Raw genomic sequence first — 12,307 nt, 5'->3', positions numbered from 1 at the left:
TGCTTTAAATGTAAGCTCCGGGAATAAACGATTTCGTGTGAATTAAAGTCTGGCAAAGGCAACCAAAGAGGGAAGGCGTCTGCAGCGAACATGAGGAAACTTCTATCGAACACTCGTAACCACTGAAAATAATGCTGAACAGATCATACTGGCTGCCGAATGGCTCCTATAAGAAGGATGATCATTGGAAGTACTAGTTTCATTAAGAAACAGAAAAAGCAGAAAAATATGGGGTGGACGCATGACCAGATAGAAGCACTAGGCGGCCCACTCTACGAGGCATAGGAACAGGAGGCTCCCCCACATGTTGCGTGCCTGTTGAATGAACAAGGGACATCGATAACTGCACCTCGCCTCCTCACCCGAAAATATTTCCCACTCTATGACGCACATTGGGCCGATTCACCATGACTGCGTCCCTACAGATGGAACATCATCGAAATCTCTCCTTTTCCAATGAGCCTAACATAAGGAGCAATTGTGGACAAAATCATTTTTGAGCAGGAAGCCGTTTATGAACGCATTTTTTTTTCATATAATGTAGGATTTCACTATAACAGTCAATATATGCGCAGATAACCCAGCGGAAGACTAGTATTTTTTATTCAAGTTTTTGCTATCGTCAAAAGCGTTCCCCATTGGTTTTCTGTAGGAGTCTCAACTGTTCAATGCGATCGATGGAAACATTGTAAAATCAAGATTTTGCTATATATCAGAATAATGGACCATTACCTTCAATATTTCTGTAACAGTGTCTTACACTTTTACAATTTTCAAATTTTTTACACGAGATTGTTGGACATGATACCATACTTTTTTTGCTCAGCAAGAAACAAGATTGCTTTTTGTTATGACAGAATTGGCCTTCGTCGAAGCTGCTTGCCACAAAGTCCCCTGCGTAGCAGTCGCTGTACAATCAACCCGTTGCAAAACAATGAGATCATGTACTAAAAGAGCTGTAGGGCTGAAGGTCATGTGTTCAAACAAAAATAGCGGATGCCGCCAAGCGTTACACGTAGCGCTTGATGATTTCGGTGCATGCCTGCTTGTCGGTAAAGTCTGTACATTATGAACAAGCTGCCTGATCGCCGCGCAATGGAAGAAAGCGAGCTTATATTGGAAAATAAAATTCCACGAATTTTTTACCTGCTCTTTGTCCTGACAGAGCGAGAAAAACAAGAATGCAAATGTAGAGGTCAATAAGAGTCCTTAAATTTTATCTAGTTCGTTAGTAAGGAAACATTTATTAACAAAGAGCCATGCGTAGAATCCGTCTGCAAAAGAATATACCTACACATGTCAAACAAACAGGACCATGGCGTTTATCCCAACGCGGCATACACATATTCTCGCACGCAGCCATGCGCAATTCCGCTGGAAGCAAGCGGTACAGAGTCGCTCCTGGGCAGAGTTCAGTGCCGTGTTTGCATCCGCAGTTTATGAGGAAAGCTGTGCACGTCATCATCATGATCAGTCCTACTAGGTCCACTGCAGGACGAATGTCTCTTCCACATAGGAGAAGAAAGAAAACCACTTTGGAAATATTCATACATGTTCTGAATAGGCCAGGGTTCAATAGCTAATAAATAGCTTGAAGGTTCCTTTGGTCTTTATAAGAACAGTGTGAAAAGAATAAATTAAAAACATGCAGCGGAGACAGGTAGCACACGAGCACGCTGGTGGCCAATTATGAAAAGAAATAGAAGAAAAATCCTCATACATTGTGCAGTAATGAGGAGAAATTATGGAAAGATTGCTTACAAAACACAATACGTTCAAACAAAATACATTTGAAGTGTCACACACTGGTGGGGCGATGATAACCGGAACAGTAAAATGATGCGCACACACACTGAAATAGTTAACTGTTATAAAATTTCGTTTATTAAGTACAAACTGAAATCATGTACCAGGAGGTTGCTCACGCTTAGTTGGTTGGGTTCGTACCTCCTAAGAACATCAGATGTAAGAAAGTTAGTTGCTTCAATCAATCCAATTATACCTGTTTAGTGCCTGCTGAGGCCACTTTATCTCCGTAGACATTTTTGATGTCATCCACCACCCTGACTGTCCGCCGCACCTACTACGTTTTCCATATGTTGGAATTCTCTCTGTTGCCCTGGTTCACCGTCAGTTATCTTCACTTTTCATTATAATGTCCTCCCAATGCCCGTTTTTTTTCTTTGATTTTAGTGAAGATATTAACTTCTGTTTGTTCCCTGACACGCTGTCGTCTCTCCGAGTCTCTTAACATTACTGGGATCATTTTTCTTTCCATAGCTCGCTACGCAGTCGTCCACTGATTTTCAAGAATCTTCGTTACCCTCTCATTCCTGCCCATGTGTGATTGGCAAGATAAAACCCTTAAATTGTTTCCTCCTGAGGGGTGCTTGTGAACTCCTATTCATCTATACAGGTGATATCACATATATTTAAAGCCTCAAGCTGTGTTGATTCCATCCAAATAGCATTCCATGCCAATCCTAGTCACGAATGTTTATCGCGGTGGTGAAAAAAGATTACGAGAGAATTTAGCCGAAAGAACGCTATGAACATCGTCAAAGCAAGATTGTCAGGCCATCACCACGCCGCGGTGGCTCAGTGGTTAGGGCGCTCGACTACTGATCCGGAGTTCCCGGGTTCGAACACGACCGCCGCGGCTGCGTTTTTATGGAGGAAAAACGCTAAGGCGCCCGTGTGCTGTGCGATGTCAGTGCACGTTAAAGATCCCCAGGTGGTCGAAATTATTCCGGAGCCCTCCACTACGGCACCTATTCTTCCTTTCTTCTTTCACTCCCTCCTATATCCCTTCCCTTACGGCGCGGTTCAGGTGCCCAAAGATATATATGAGACAGATACTGCGCCATTTTCTTTCCCCCCAAAAAAACAATTATTATTATTCAGGCCATCACCTGCATTTATTTTCGTAGTTTGACAATAGGTAGCTAATGTGCTCTCAAGAAACACACCCAAATATATCCATGGAGGTCAAGTACACGTTATTTTCCACAGAAGACTCAAATTAAAGTTGTAGCCTTCTCTAGCTCCCCCCCTACCCTCCTCCTTGAGAAAAAAATTGTGGAAAAATTTGCATTGAACATAACTTTTAAGAGCATTGCGAAAACAGTCAACTTCTACAGCCCCAGCCACCCCCTCCCACTTCTACAGGTTCTTCTAAACGATTCCAAACCTGCTGTCGTACATCGTACAGATTCATTTCGTTTTCATTTCATCTCGTCGTGTCTAAGACAGTGACGGAAGAAATGGGAAATTGGGATGCAAAATACTAATCACAGGCACGGCCGGTTTAGACGTGACGCTGTCACATACAGTCCCGCCGCGGCGCCGTAGCACCCAGTCCGGCCGAGTCAATTTGTTGCGCAACAACCACAGTCTTTCTTTTTTTCCCCTAAACGTGATTAGCGGTGCAAACCAGTCGTCAAACCAGTCGTCATGCTTTGTCATTCGTCGCTGTCAGCGGCCATACGTCAGTTGGACATGGACGTGGGACGCGCTTGTGCGAGCATGTGCCCCAGAGGGCAAATTACAAGTAAACGTTTTATTGCTGCTCAAACGACTGATTTTGCTGCAATTTCTTGCTAGCATTACGAGTGACGATTTGCCAAGCTACTGCACTCCCGGCAGATGGCACAGAATTCTTGCGGCGAAGAACACAAAAACCCACTGCGTTTTGCAAGCTCCGGAAATGACAGGTTGAGGTCAAGGACGGATTTGTAAAACAGGACCGTAACACGAGTTTAAAATATTAGAATGATGGCTTCACTTCCCTCTTTAAAACGTAGTGGACGACTGTCAAGACGTTTCATGGCAGGGATAGGCCAGGAAGATGGTCGATCGTTCTCGAATTGTGCGCTATGTACTTTTTATTCGACTATTTAAATTACATTGGTATTCTAGACAAACTCTAATACCTCCGCTCAGTGCCATCACTGCACATTCGAAATGCACAATGAAATTCGTCGTCCCCTTTCTTACACCTCTTTCATTTCATCTTTCTCTCCCTGCATCCCTTCCCCACGCAGAGTAGCAAGTCAGTGAATTTAAACACCGGCTGAATTTTCTCTTTTCAAATCGCAGATCTTCTGTCCCTCTCTCTTAACGAATTGTGTTGTCAACCATTGCCAGTGAAAACCGACAGTGTTTACCGTACCCTGAAATTAAGAAGTGTGACCCAAAAGGGCATTATTGTTTTACTAAATGACAATACCAATTGCTGTGTTATTTATTCCCAGGTAAAAAAAAAAACTTGTATAAGGCACGACAGTTAAACCCTGTCCTGTTGAAACCGAATTCCTGCCCACTAATTCCAAAACACTAAAGCCCATTCACATGTGAAGTATATAGTGCGGTACCAGTGCAGTATCCTTACGTTTATTCATCCTCATCACAAAGAGCAGCTGAAACCGTAAATTTTATTGCACTCAAGACATAAGACCATGACAAAGACCTCCAATTATCGTCATCTTAAGGAAGCAGAAGCAATGGAACCCAGCTCAGCAAATATTCTGGACTGGTCGCAAAACCTGAGCTTCTTTTAGATTTTGCTATGAAAGCGTTGTTACCACAACCATATATTAGTCCCAGCACCGGAATTGTATGCTTGTTTTGCTGCGATGTTTTCGGAGCAGCATGCATATTCTGATTGCTAGGCCTGACGTCATGTCGCAGATTCATTCCAGTTCTATTTCTGTTCTGTTCACATGTGTCAATGGTTAGGTCAAAAGCCACGATCCCGCTGCGGAGCGAAAGGGCACTCATTCAGGCGGAAAAGTATCAAGTAATAAAACTGGGGAATAAGAAGTTATTTATTTATTTATTTATTTATTTTGATTACCCCTCAGGGCCAGTGGGATTACAGAGGGCGAGTGGTAAATATGCAAAAAACAGAGAGAAACTACAGCTCGTTACAAGAATGTTTAAATGGCATCTTAATATAGAATGTTAGCTATTGCTACGCGGAACTGCTCATAATTTACAACGCCAGCAACTTCTGCGGGAAGGTGGTTCCAGTCACGTGAGGTTCGCGGCAATAATGACTGCGAGAAGCATTACGTGTTGCATGACACAATTCCGACTTTGTGATTATGATAAAGTTATATTCTAGAGCCAAACATATCTATATCAGAGAGGCGCTGCCTCCCTTTGTGAATAGCAGAGCTTGTACCCATTCGTGACGGTTTGTCTACTTTAAAAGACCGCCTCTGTATTGCACCACCGACCCGTCCTCTGCTGTTTGCACATTCCACACTAGCATTTCTGGCTCTACGGCGCGTAGCCAGTCCCCTGGATATCGTCGGCGATGCGTGCCACAGTGTGCAATAATATCAGCTGCCCTGTTTGAGTTGTGTGGGCTCGATGCGCTACGCACCATCTTGGGGCCACTGACAATGCGTCACATTCACTGCAGGTGAAATACCCGCTTCCTATACTGAAGCTATCCTCAGGAGATGCCGTACTGCTTGAAAAAAAAAGCTTAATTGTCCGCTACTTCACACGTACTTCAATTCCACTGACGCGCTACCGCTGCAGAGCCGACGGTGGACCACTTCTGGCTCACTTTCCCGGAATTCGAACGGCACACATGCCACAACTTGACAGTCAGGATGGCCATGCCGACCAACAGACACAAGAGTCGACGCATGGGCCCCAACGCCGGGCATTGTAGGCATTTATATAGCCGACACAGGTCAGCATAGTATATATAGCTGTCTTATGCCGAAGGGCATTATTGCGCACTTAAAACAAAAAAAAATTCCGAAGACCACGGCTTGTGAGGTACAGTAGTACCTCGCCACGTTACTGGTAAGGCACTGTAATAGCAACATTTTTATTGTCCAGCAAATTTAGCACAAATTAATGTCGGTTGCATGCGCTGCTACGTTCAGGGCTTTCGCGCGCTTACCACAACACCTGCAGAAGTGAACGTCATGCATTGTTCCCAACTGTAGTTTTTGGGTGGTGCACGTTCGCGGTTTCGTTGTGCAGAAGGCTGATGACTAGCTGCATTTTTTTATTATTTTTCGACTTTTATGTCAAACTGTACACACCCCAGCGATTGTCCATTGTTCTTGCCTTCGATTTTTACGTTTGTGGAGTCCGTCTGGAAAGCAAGAACAGAAATAAAAAGAGGTTGCTCACTTACTAAAGCACAGCGACGGAGATAAAAACAAAAAATTTCAAGTAATTTTAACAAACTACCAGGCTAATGTATTGTTAAAGGTTACTCGAAAATTGTGCATTGCGCCGAAAGCTTGAACATAAGAGCCTATACTATATTTATTACTCTCGCTTTGTATGAACTGTTGAATGTTTTCCTTGAAGATTGACCGCTAATCTTTGAGATTGCGTTTATCCAGTTAATCAGTTGTCGAATTATAAACTATTGATTAACTGACTGACTGACTGACTGACTGACTGACTGACTGACTGACTGACTGACTGACTGACTGACTGACTGACTGACTGACTGACTGACTGACTGACTGTTAGGGCCGCCGCGGTGGCAGAGTGGTTATGCCGCTCGGCTTCTAGCCCGAAAGACGCGGGTTCGATCCCGGCCGCGGGGGTCGAATTTCGATGGAGGCCCGTGGGCTGTGCAATGTCAGTGACACGTTAAAGAACCCCAGGCGGTCGAAATTTCCGGTGCCCTTCACTACGGCGTCTCTCATATCCTGAGTCGCTTTGGGACGTTAAACCCTCATAAACCAAACCTAAACCAGACTGACTGGTCGGTCGGTCGGCCGGCCGGTCGGTCGGAGTAGTGAAGAAAAAAGTGATCTTTTGTCAAATGTGTGATTTTCCTCGAACGTAGTGCTTAAGGAAGGCTCCAACTACCCCTCTGTACTCAAGTATTAGAAATTTAGAATCCTTCATGTCAGCGCGCCAAGCACCTCAATAAAATTGGAAGTTACATCTGCTATACTGCACGTGCTATAGTCTGCAAGTGCTGCAAGTTCTATACCACAAGGAGGCTTTCTTATAATGCTGGATTTTTTTTCTAGCGTTGCAAATGCGCGACACACGAGAGGGGATTGGTTGGTCGACTTACACATCGTTTAGTCAGCGTATATGCCAGGGAAGTATGATATCTCAAATGCATTTTAACCCCCCCACCCCCCCCCCCCAAGCTACACAGTGGTTCGCAGTAGTCATCCTACGTCTAAGGAAGCCTAAATGTGTATACAGTATCACTGAACGCCGGCTGTAAACGATAGTTGAAACCACGGCAGGTGACAAAATTTACGTGGGACACAAAAGGAGGCGCCACAGCTTTACCACTTACTGTGATGAAGATTCCGGCTAAACGTGGTATCTTGACGACCAGGCTGTTCGAATAGTCTCCAGGGGGTATGGGGCACGTGTTATTCCAGGGAGAGGCGATCTGCTGCTCAATGTTTCCAGTGCCACCACATATATCGTACGTACTGCAAGACGCAGGGCAGAAAAATTTGGGTGACCATTATTCGCTCTTCTACGACAAGAAGCCGTGGAAAAAAATACTTCTAGGCTGTGCGCACTTCCATACGCAACAATTCTGGATGGAGCCATTTTTCAACGGGGAAGCTTTTTGAGCGCATTTTTTCATATATTGTAAGATTTCTCAATAGCAATCAATATATCCGCAGATCTCCAGTCGATAGGCTTGCATTTTTGCTATTAACGTTATTGCTATCGTCAGAAACGTTCACCATTGGTTTTCTATTGCAGTCTTAACTGTTCGATGCGAGGGATGACAAAACATTAAGGTAAAGATTTTGCCACAAATCGAAAGAATGGACCATTTCAGTGAGGGAGTAATTACTCATTGGCATCCGTCCAAGCGCAACCATATGGCTACAAAGAAAAGCAGTACAGTTTTCATTCGTAGCCGTATGGCTCCGCTTGGGTTGATGCCAGTGAGTAATTTTCTCCCTTATTACACACTTACTCCACCTTGGGGGATTCCCCCAAACATTTGACCAATAGACCATTACCTTCAATATTTCCATAAGAGTACATTACAATTTTCCAATATTCAAAATTTTTATCCAAGAATCTTGGGCATGGCCTTAGTGGGAATAAGTATAGTGTTAGAAAACGCGGGATTAAAAGTATTAATGCTCTATCACGCAGAAGGCAGACAGTCCGAAAACTGTATTATTTCCGTGGAAATAGGTTTGCACTAAAAAGCTGGAATTCAAAGAAAAAAAACAATGTTTGCCATCAGACTCACCAAAGTCTATTGTCATCTTGTGGTTCAACCATAGCTGCCATTTAACGTTTAAAAAGCACTAATTATCAGAGTCGTCGCAGGCAGTGGTGCCCAGGAGAGACTCAGGATCAAATCGGGATATTGAAATTCGCTTGCAACGTGTTAAATGGACACTCCAACTAATTGCTGTGCATAGTAAAAAGACATAATTTTGTTCTTTATGACTACGTTGATGTTTGTTTTACGACAAAATATTCATTTATTGCTGAGAAGATTCAGTTTGAACACGAAACATATTTTTGCGCCACTTAACTCTTGATGCCGGTGACGAAAACACCTCCGTGGTTCGGCGTACTATTGTAGGCTATTTGTTTATTCATCGCTGATGGTGCATTACGAGGCACGAAACACGCCACAACGACCGCACAATACAATCGTTGTCATGCAAATAAGTTTTTAGTCGACGCACACTCACTTATACCATTTATACTTATACTCACTTATACTCTGACAACGGAACCTAAGGAGCAAGAACCGATCATGGCACTTTTTCGGGTTTTTTTTCCTACTTTCTAATTTTTGTTCCTAAATGATGGTGTCAAGGAACTGTGTTACGAAAAACGTTAGATATCACTGCGGCAACCCCCTTTGGAGGAATGCGAATGCACAGACACCTCCTCGACACTCGTTGAACCTATTTGCCCCTCTTTGATTGTCTTAGCCCCTCTTTGCGTTATCGACTGATTGTTTAGTTATCGATTGGCTGATTGCCTGTCTTAAGTGCGAGGCTCAATGTTAATGCATCAATTTCCCCAGTTGCTGTAATCAATTGCCTTAATTATTCACATTTACTCTGATTACACCCTCTTTTCATTTCAATCGCGCGTTTTGAGTTTTCAAATTTGGCGCCGCGATTCATTTTGAAATTCGGTGCCATGGTTCATTCCTGCCCACCTACTTGTTTTCACAACCGTTCGCTATGTTCACAACCATTATCTACATCTTTGACATTTTTCGGCTGCAATTAATTAACTAATCATCCGATCGGCATCAAACTTTTTGCGCATCATCCTCGCATAGTCCTCTATTGACTACAACCATTCGTTTGATGATATCTGTTCTGAGAACGCTGTAACTGCTGCAGACACATTTTACGGATTCGAAACCGCCGACATAGCCTAGAAATGCTTTCGCATTAACAAAATATTGTTTGTAAGTGATCGCACTGTAGTGTGCAGACAATAATTTGTGTTTTTTTTTTTCGTGAGACGGTGAAGCTAGCTATGGTAACTCCATAATTGTAGCTTGAAAGCGAAAGACGTCGTAGTCTAGCAGTACAAATAACAGTGATGACGTCACCATAGTTTTCTTTTACAGCGCCGCCAGCAACGACACATGTATTTCATTTTTGGCCTTTCCAACTTGCAAGAGCTCCGTTTTCAGATATATTTGCCTCTTTGCATTTAGAACGCGATAATCAGTTGATGGATGCCGACTTCAATTCATCGTCGTTGTTCTTTTAGAAAGCATGTAGATTGGTCAACCCTGAAAAAATGCTCTATAGACTTCTTAAAGACTTTACTGCCTTTCTATGAATACTTGTTTCTGTTTACTCATAGTCTATATACTGTCTATAAACAAAAGTCTGCTAAAAGTGTATGGCCATAAATCTATGATTCTCTATACACTGTCTATTGGATTTGTATTGCCTATGGACTGTTCACTAGGGTTCGTCTATAGAGAGTCCATAGACTTTATGGACAGAAGTCCGTGGACAGTCTGTAGGTGGTATAAAGAAGTTTTTGCAAGGGAAGAGCATGAGAAGCATGCACAGACCACGAACTGACACTGACCACGAACCGACTTCACCAAGGCATGGCAGCTCCGTGCTTCCTGACGTCATGGTGAACACAAGTTGTGGACTTCCAGACACCTCTTTTTCCAACTCGACACTGTAATTCAGGGTCATGGTCGAGCCAACCTTGACGTTGGACACGGTCACATCGTCGATGACTAGGATATTGCTTACCGAGCCCGCTGCATGAAACAGTAACCGGAAAATTATGAACTTTTGTTTCACGAGCGGATCGCTCCGGTCCGCAAAGTTTTCAGGCAATCTTGTTAGTTTGGTAAAAACTTTTATACGGCAATTTTTCCCCGCATGTGGCGTAAGTAGTGAACACAGCGACATAATGATTCGGCACGCGTCGCAGAGTTCGGCTGCTGCCTTTCATTTACGCAGTGAGTGCAGAACAGCTCCCTTATTAAAATGCTCTATAGACAGTCTATACTTTTTTTACAGCCTCTATTGCCTTCCTATAAATTTTTCTTTTTGTCTATTCATAGTCTATAGACTGTCTATAGAAAAAAATGTACTAAACGTGTGTGACCATAAATTGTCTATAGACTGTCTTTAGCATTTGTATTGCCTATAGACTCTACTCTATAATTAGTCTACAGACCGTCTGTATGTTTTATAGACACAAGTCAACGGACAGTCTATAGACTGTCTAAAAAATTTTGTAAGGACTGACTGCATGCCGAGCTTCGCAAGTCATAATGCGTGGCCTACTGCAAACAGACCAATTCAAACATGGCATGTGAATGTCTTAGAGTTGATAATGCCGAAATTCTGCTATTCCAAGCTGACCGCTAACTAGCAGTCTGATCACCACAGGAAAAAAATTAAAAAGTGAAACAAAGGCATCTTCTGTCCCTCTTCACCTCTTTTTCGCGCTTCTCCCTAGCAAAAATTTCTTTAGAGATTCTATAGACTGCCCCCGACTTCTTTCTATAAAGTATGTAGACTTTGTATAGACGAACCCTAGAGAACAGTCTATGGGCAATGCAAATCCCATGGACAGGCTATAGACAATCTATAGATTTATGGCCATACACTTTTAGTAGACTTTTGTCCATAGACAGTCTATAGAATATGAATAGACAAAAATAGATATCTATAGGAAGGCAATAGAGTCTATAAGAAACCTATATACTGTCTATAATTTAGAGACTGTACACCATTTTTCTAAGGGCTATCTGGTCTCAGTATATTCTCTCTCTCTTTCTCTCTCTTTTCGCATTAGAAGTTTTCTATGGTCGTGTTTTTGTGCTCATTTGTATCATCTCTGCTAAACCTGAGGTCGCGCTGCAGCCTGTGCCAACATGCATAGATATCGTGCAGATTATTCTTGCGAAAAGTATAAAAGCTTTTGCGGCTGCCCTCATTAAGATTAGGAAACACTGGACTACTTTCGCGAACATCTGCCTTCTTTCACAATTTTTCAAAGAAGGGAAAACGACCTGGAACATTTAGCTATTTTAAAGAAAGCGCAGGCTGGGCCGGGCCTTGGCTTGTACCCAATGGAAGAAAGCGGTGGGCAACCGGTTGGCAGCGGTAGACGAAGCCATCACCTCCCGAAACCAAGGCGGATTATTCTAAAGGGCAGCGTCTCGTATATCCTTAATAACGAATAGACTATTGATTTGCAAAAGCCTTTTCGAGTCATCCTAAGTTCATGTTGAAACGAGAGAATTAAGTAAAACTTAATAAACTGGGTTCACTGGTTCGATAAGTTAACATAACTTTGCAAAGATCTCCCAATTTAACTTCAACATCACATACAAAAAAGTCACAACATAAAGATCACGAACTCTCTATTTTTTTTATTTTGAAACAACCTGCAAATTGAGCCAGTGGGTTTCTTGGCTACGCGTCGCTCGAGAAAGCAAGAAACTGGAACGTACCAAAGCACTCTCTGATGCTCGCAGTTTGAGTGGAGGCCGAAGCAACGCCCACACAAGTCAGAAGCAAAGCGGCGGCAATCATCGCCCTCGCGAAGTGTTTCTTTCAGCCAATGCTTCCAGGAGCGAAACTCTTTTTCCCAGTCGTCGTCAAGCACTGCAGCTACAATTCCAACAGGGCATCGGCGTGGAGCTATTTATACCACAGACATAATTCCACCACACTTTGCAGCCTGCCCTTGTTTCTGAGTCAGTGGCATTAACACGTGCGTCCTGCAAAAGCATGCCACGGACACCCACCCAGTGCAGCCACGGGGTTAATGTTCGCAAAAGTTGTGTTTATTTGCATCC

At 43.2% G+C, this 12,307-nt stretch overlaps 1 protein-coding gene across 1 annotated transcript; it reads right to left on the bottom strand.

The window, feature by feature from the left end:
* Window positions 1-5,822: 5,822 nt before the first annotated feature.
* Window positions 5,823-12,041, bottom strand: LOC144103686 (uncharacterized). The gene is made up of 4 exons (XM_077636345.1): window positions 11,960-12,041; window positions 10,066-10,249; window positions 7,304-7,445; window positions 5,823-6,121 (listed from the first exon to the last, which is right to left on the bottom strand). Exons 1-4 carry the CDS (start codon window positions 12,039-12,041, stop codon window positions 6,035-6,037), a joined length of 495 nt encoding a protein of 164 aa, XP_077492471.1. The 3' UTR covers window positions 5,823-6,034.
* Window positions 12,042-12,307: the final 266 nt, after the last annotated feature.

Source organism: Amblyomma americanum, chromosome 9 (genome assembly GCF_052857255.1).
Source record: "Amblyomma americanum isolate KBUSLIRL-KWMA chromosome 9, ASM5285725v1, whole genome shotgun sequence".
NCBI lineage: Eukaryota > Metazoa > Arthropoda > Arachnida > Ixodida > Ixodidae > Amblyomma > Amblyomma americanum.
This window is presented reverse-complemented; position numbering and strand designations above follow the sequence as displayed.

Excerpts from the sequence above, each read along its gene's own strand:
- LOC144103686 (XM_077636345.1), bottom strand. The coding sequence starts at position 12,041 with ATGATTGCCGCCGCTTTGCTTCTGACTTGTGTGGGCGTTGCTTCGGCC. Across the intron at positions 10,250-11,959 it reads GAGCATCAGAGAGTGCTTTG|CGGGCTCGGTAAGCAATATC; the intron begins GTACGTTCCAGT and ends TGTTTCATGCAG. Across the intron at positions 7,446-10,065 it reads CTTGGTGAAGTCGGTTCGTG|TACGTACGATATATGTGGTG; the intron begins GTCAGTGTCAGT and ends TGCGTCTTGCAG.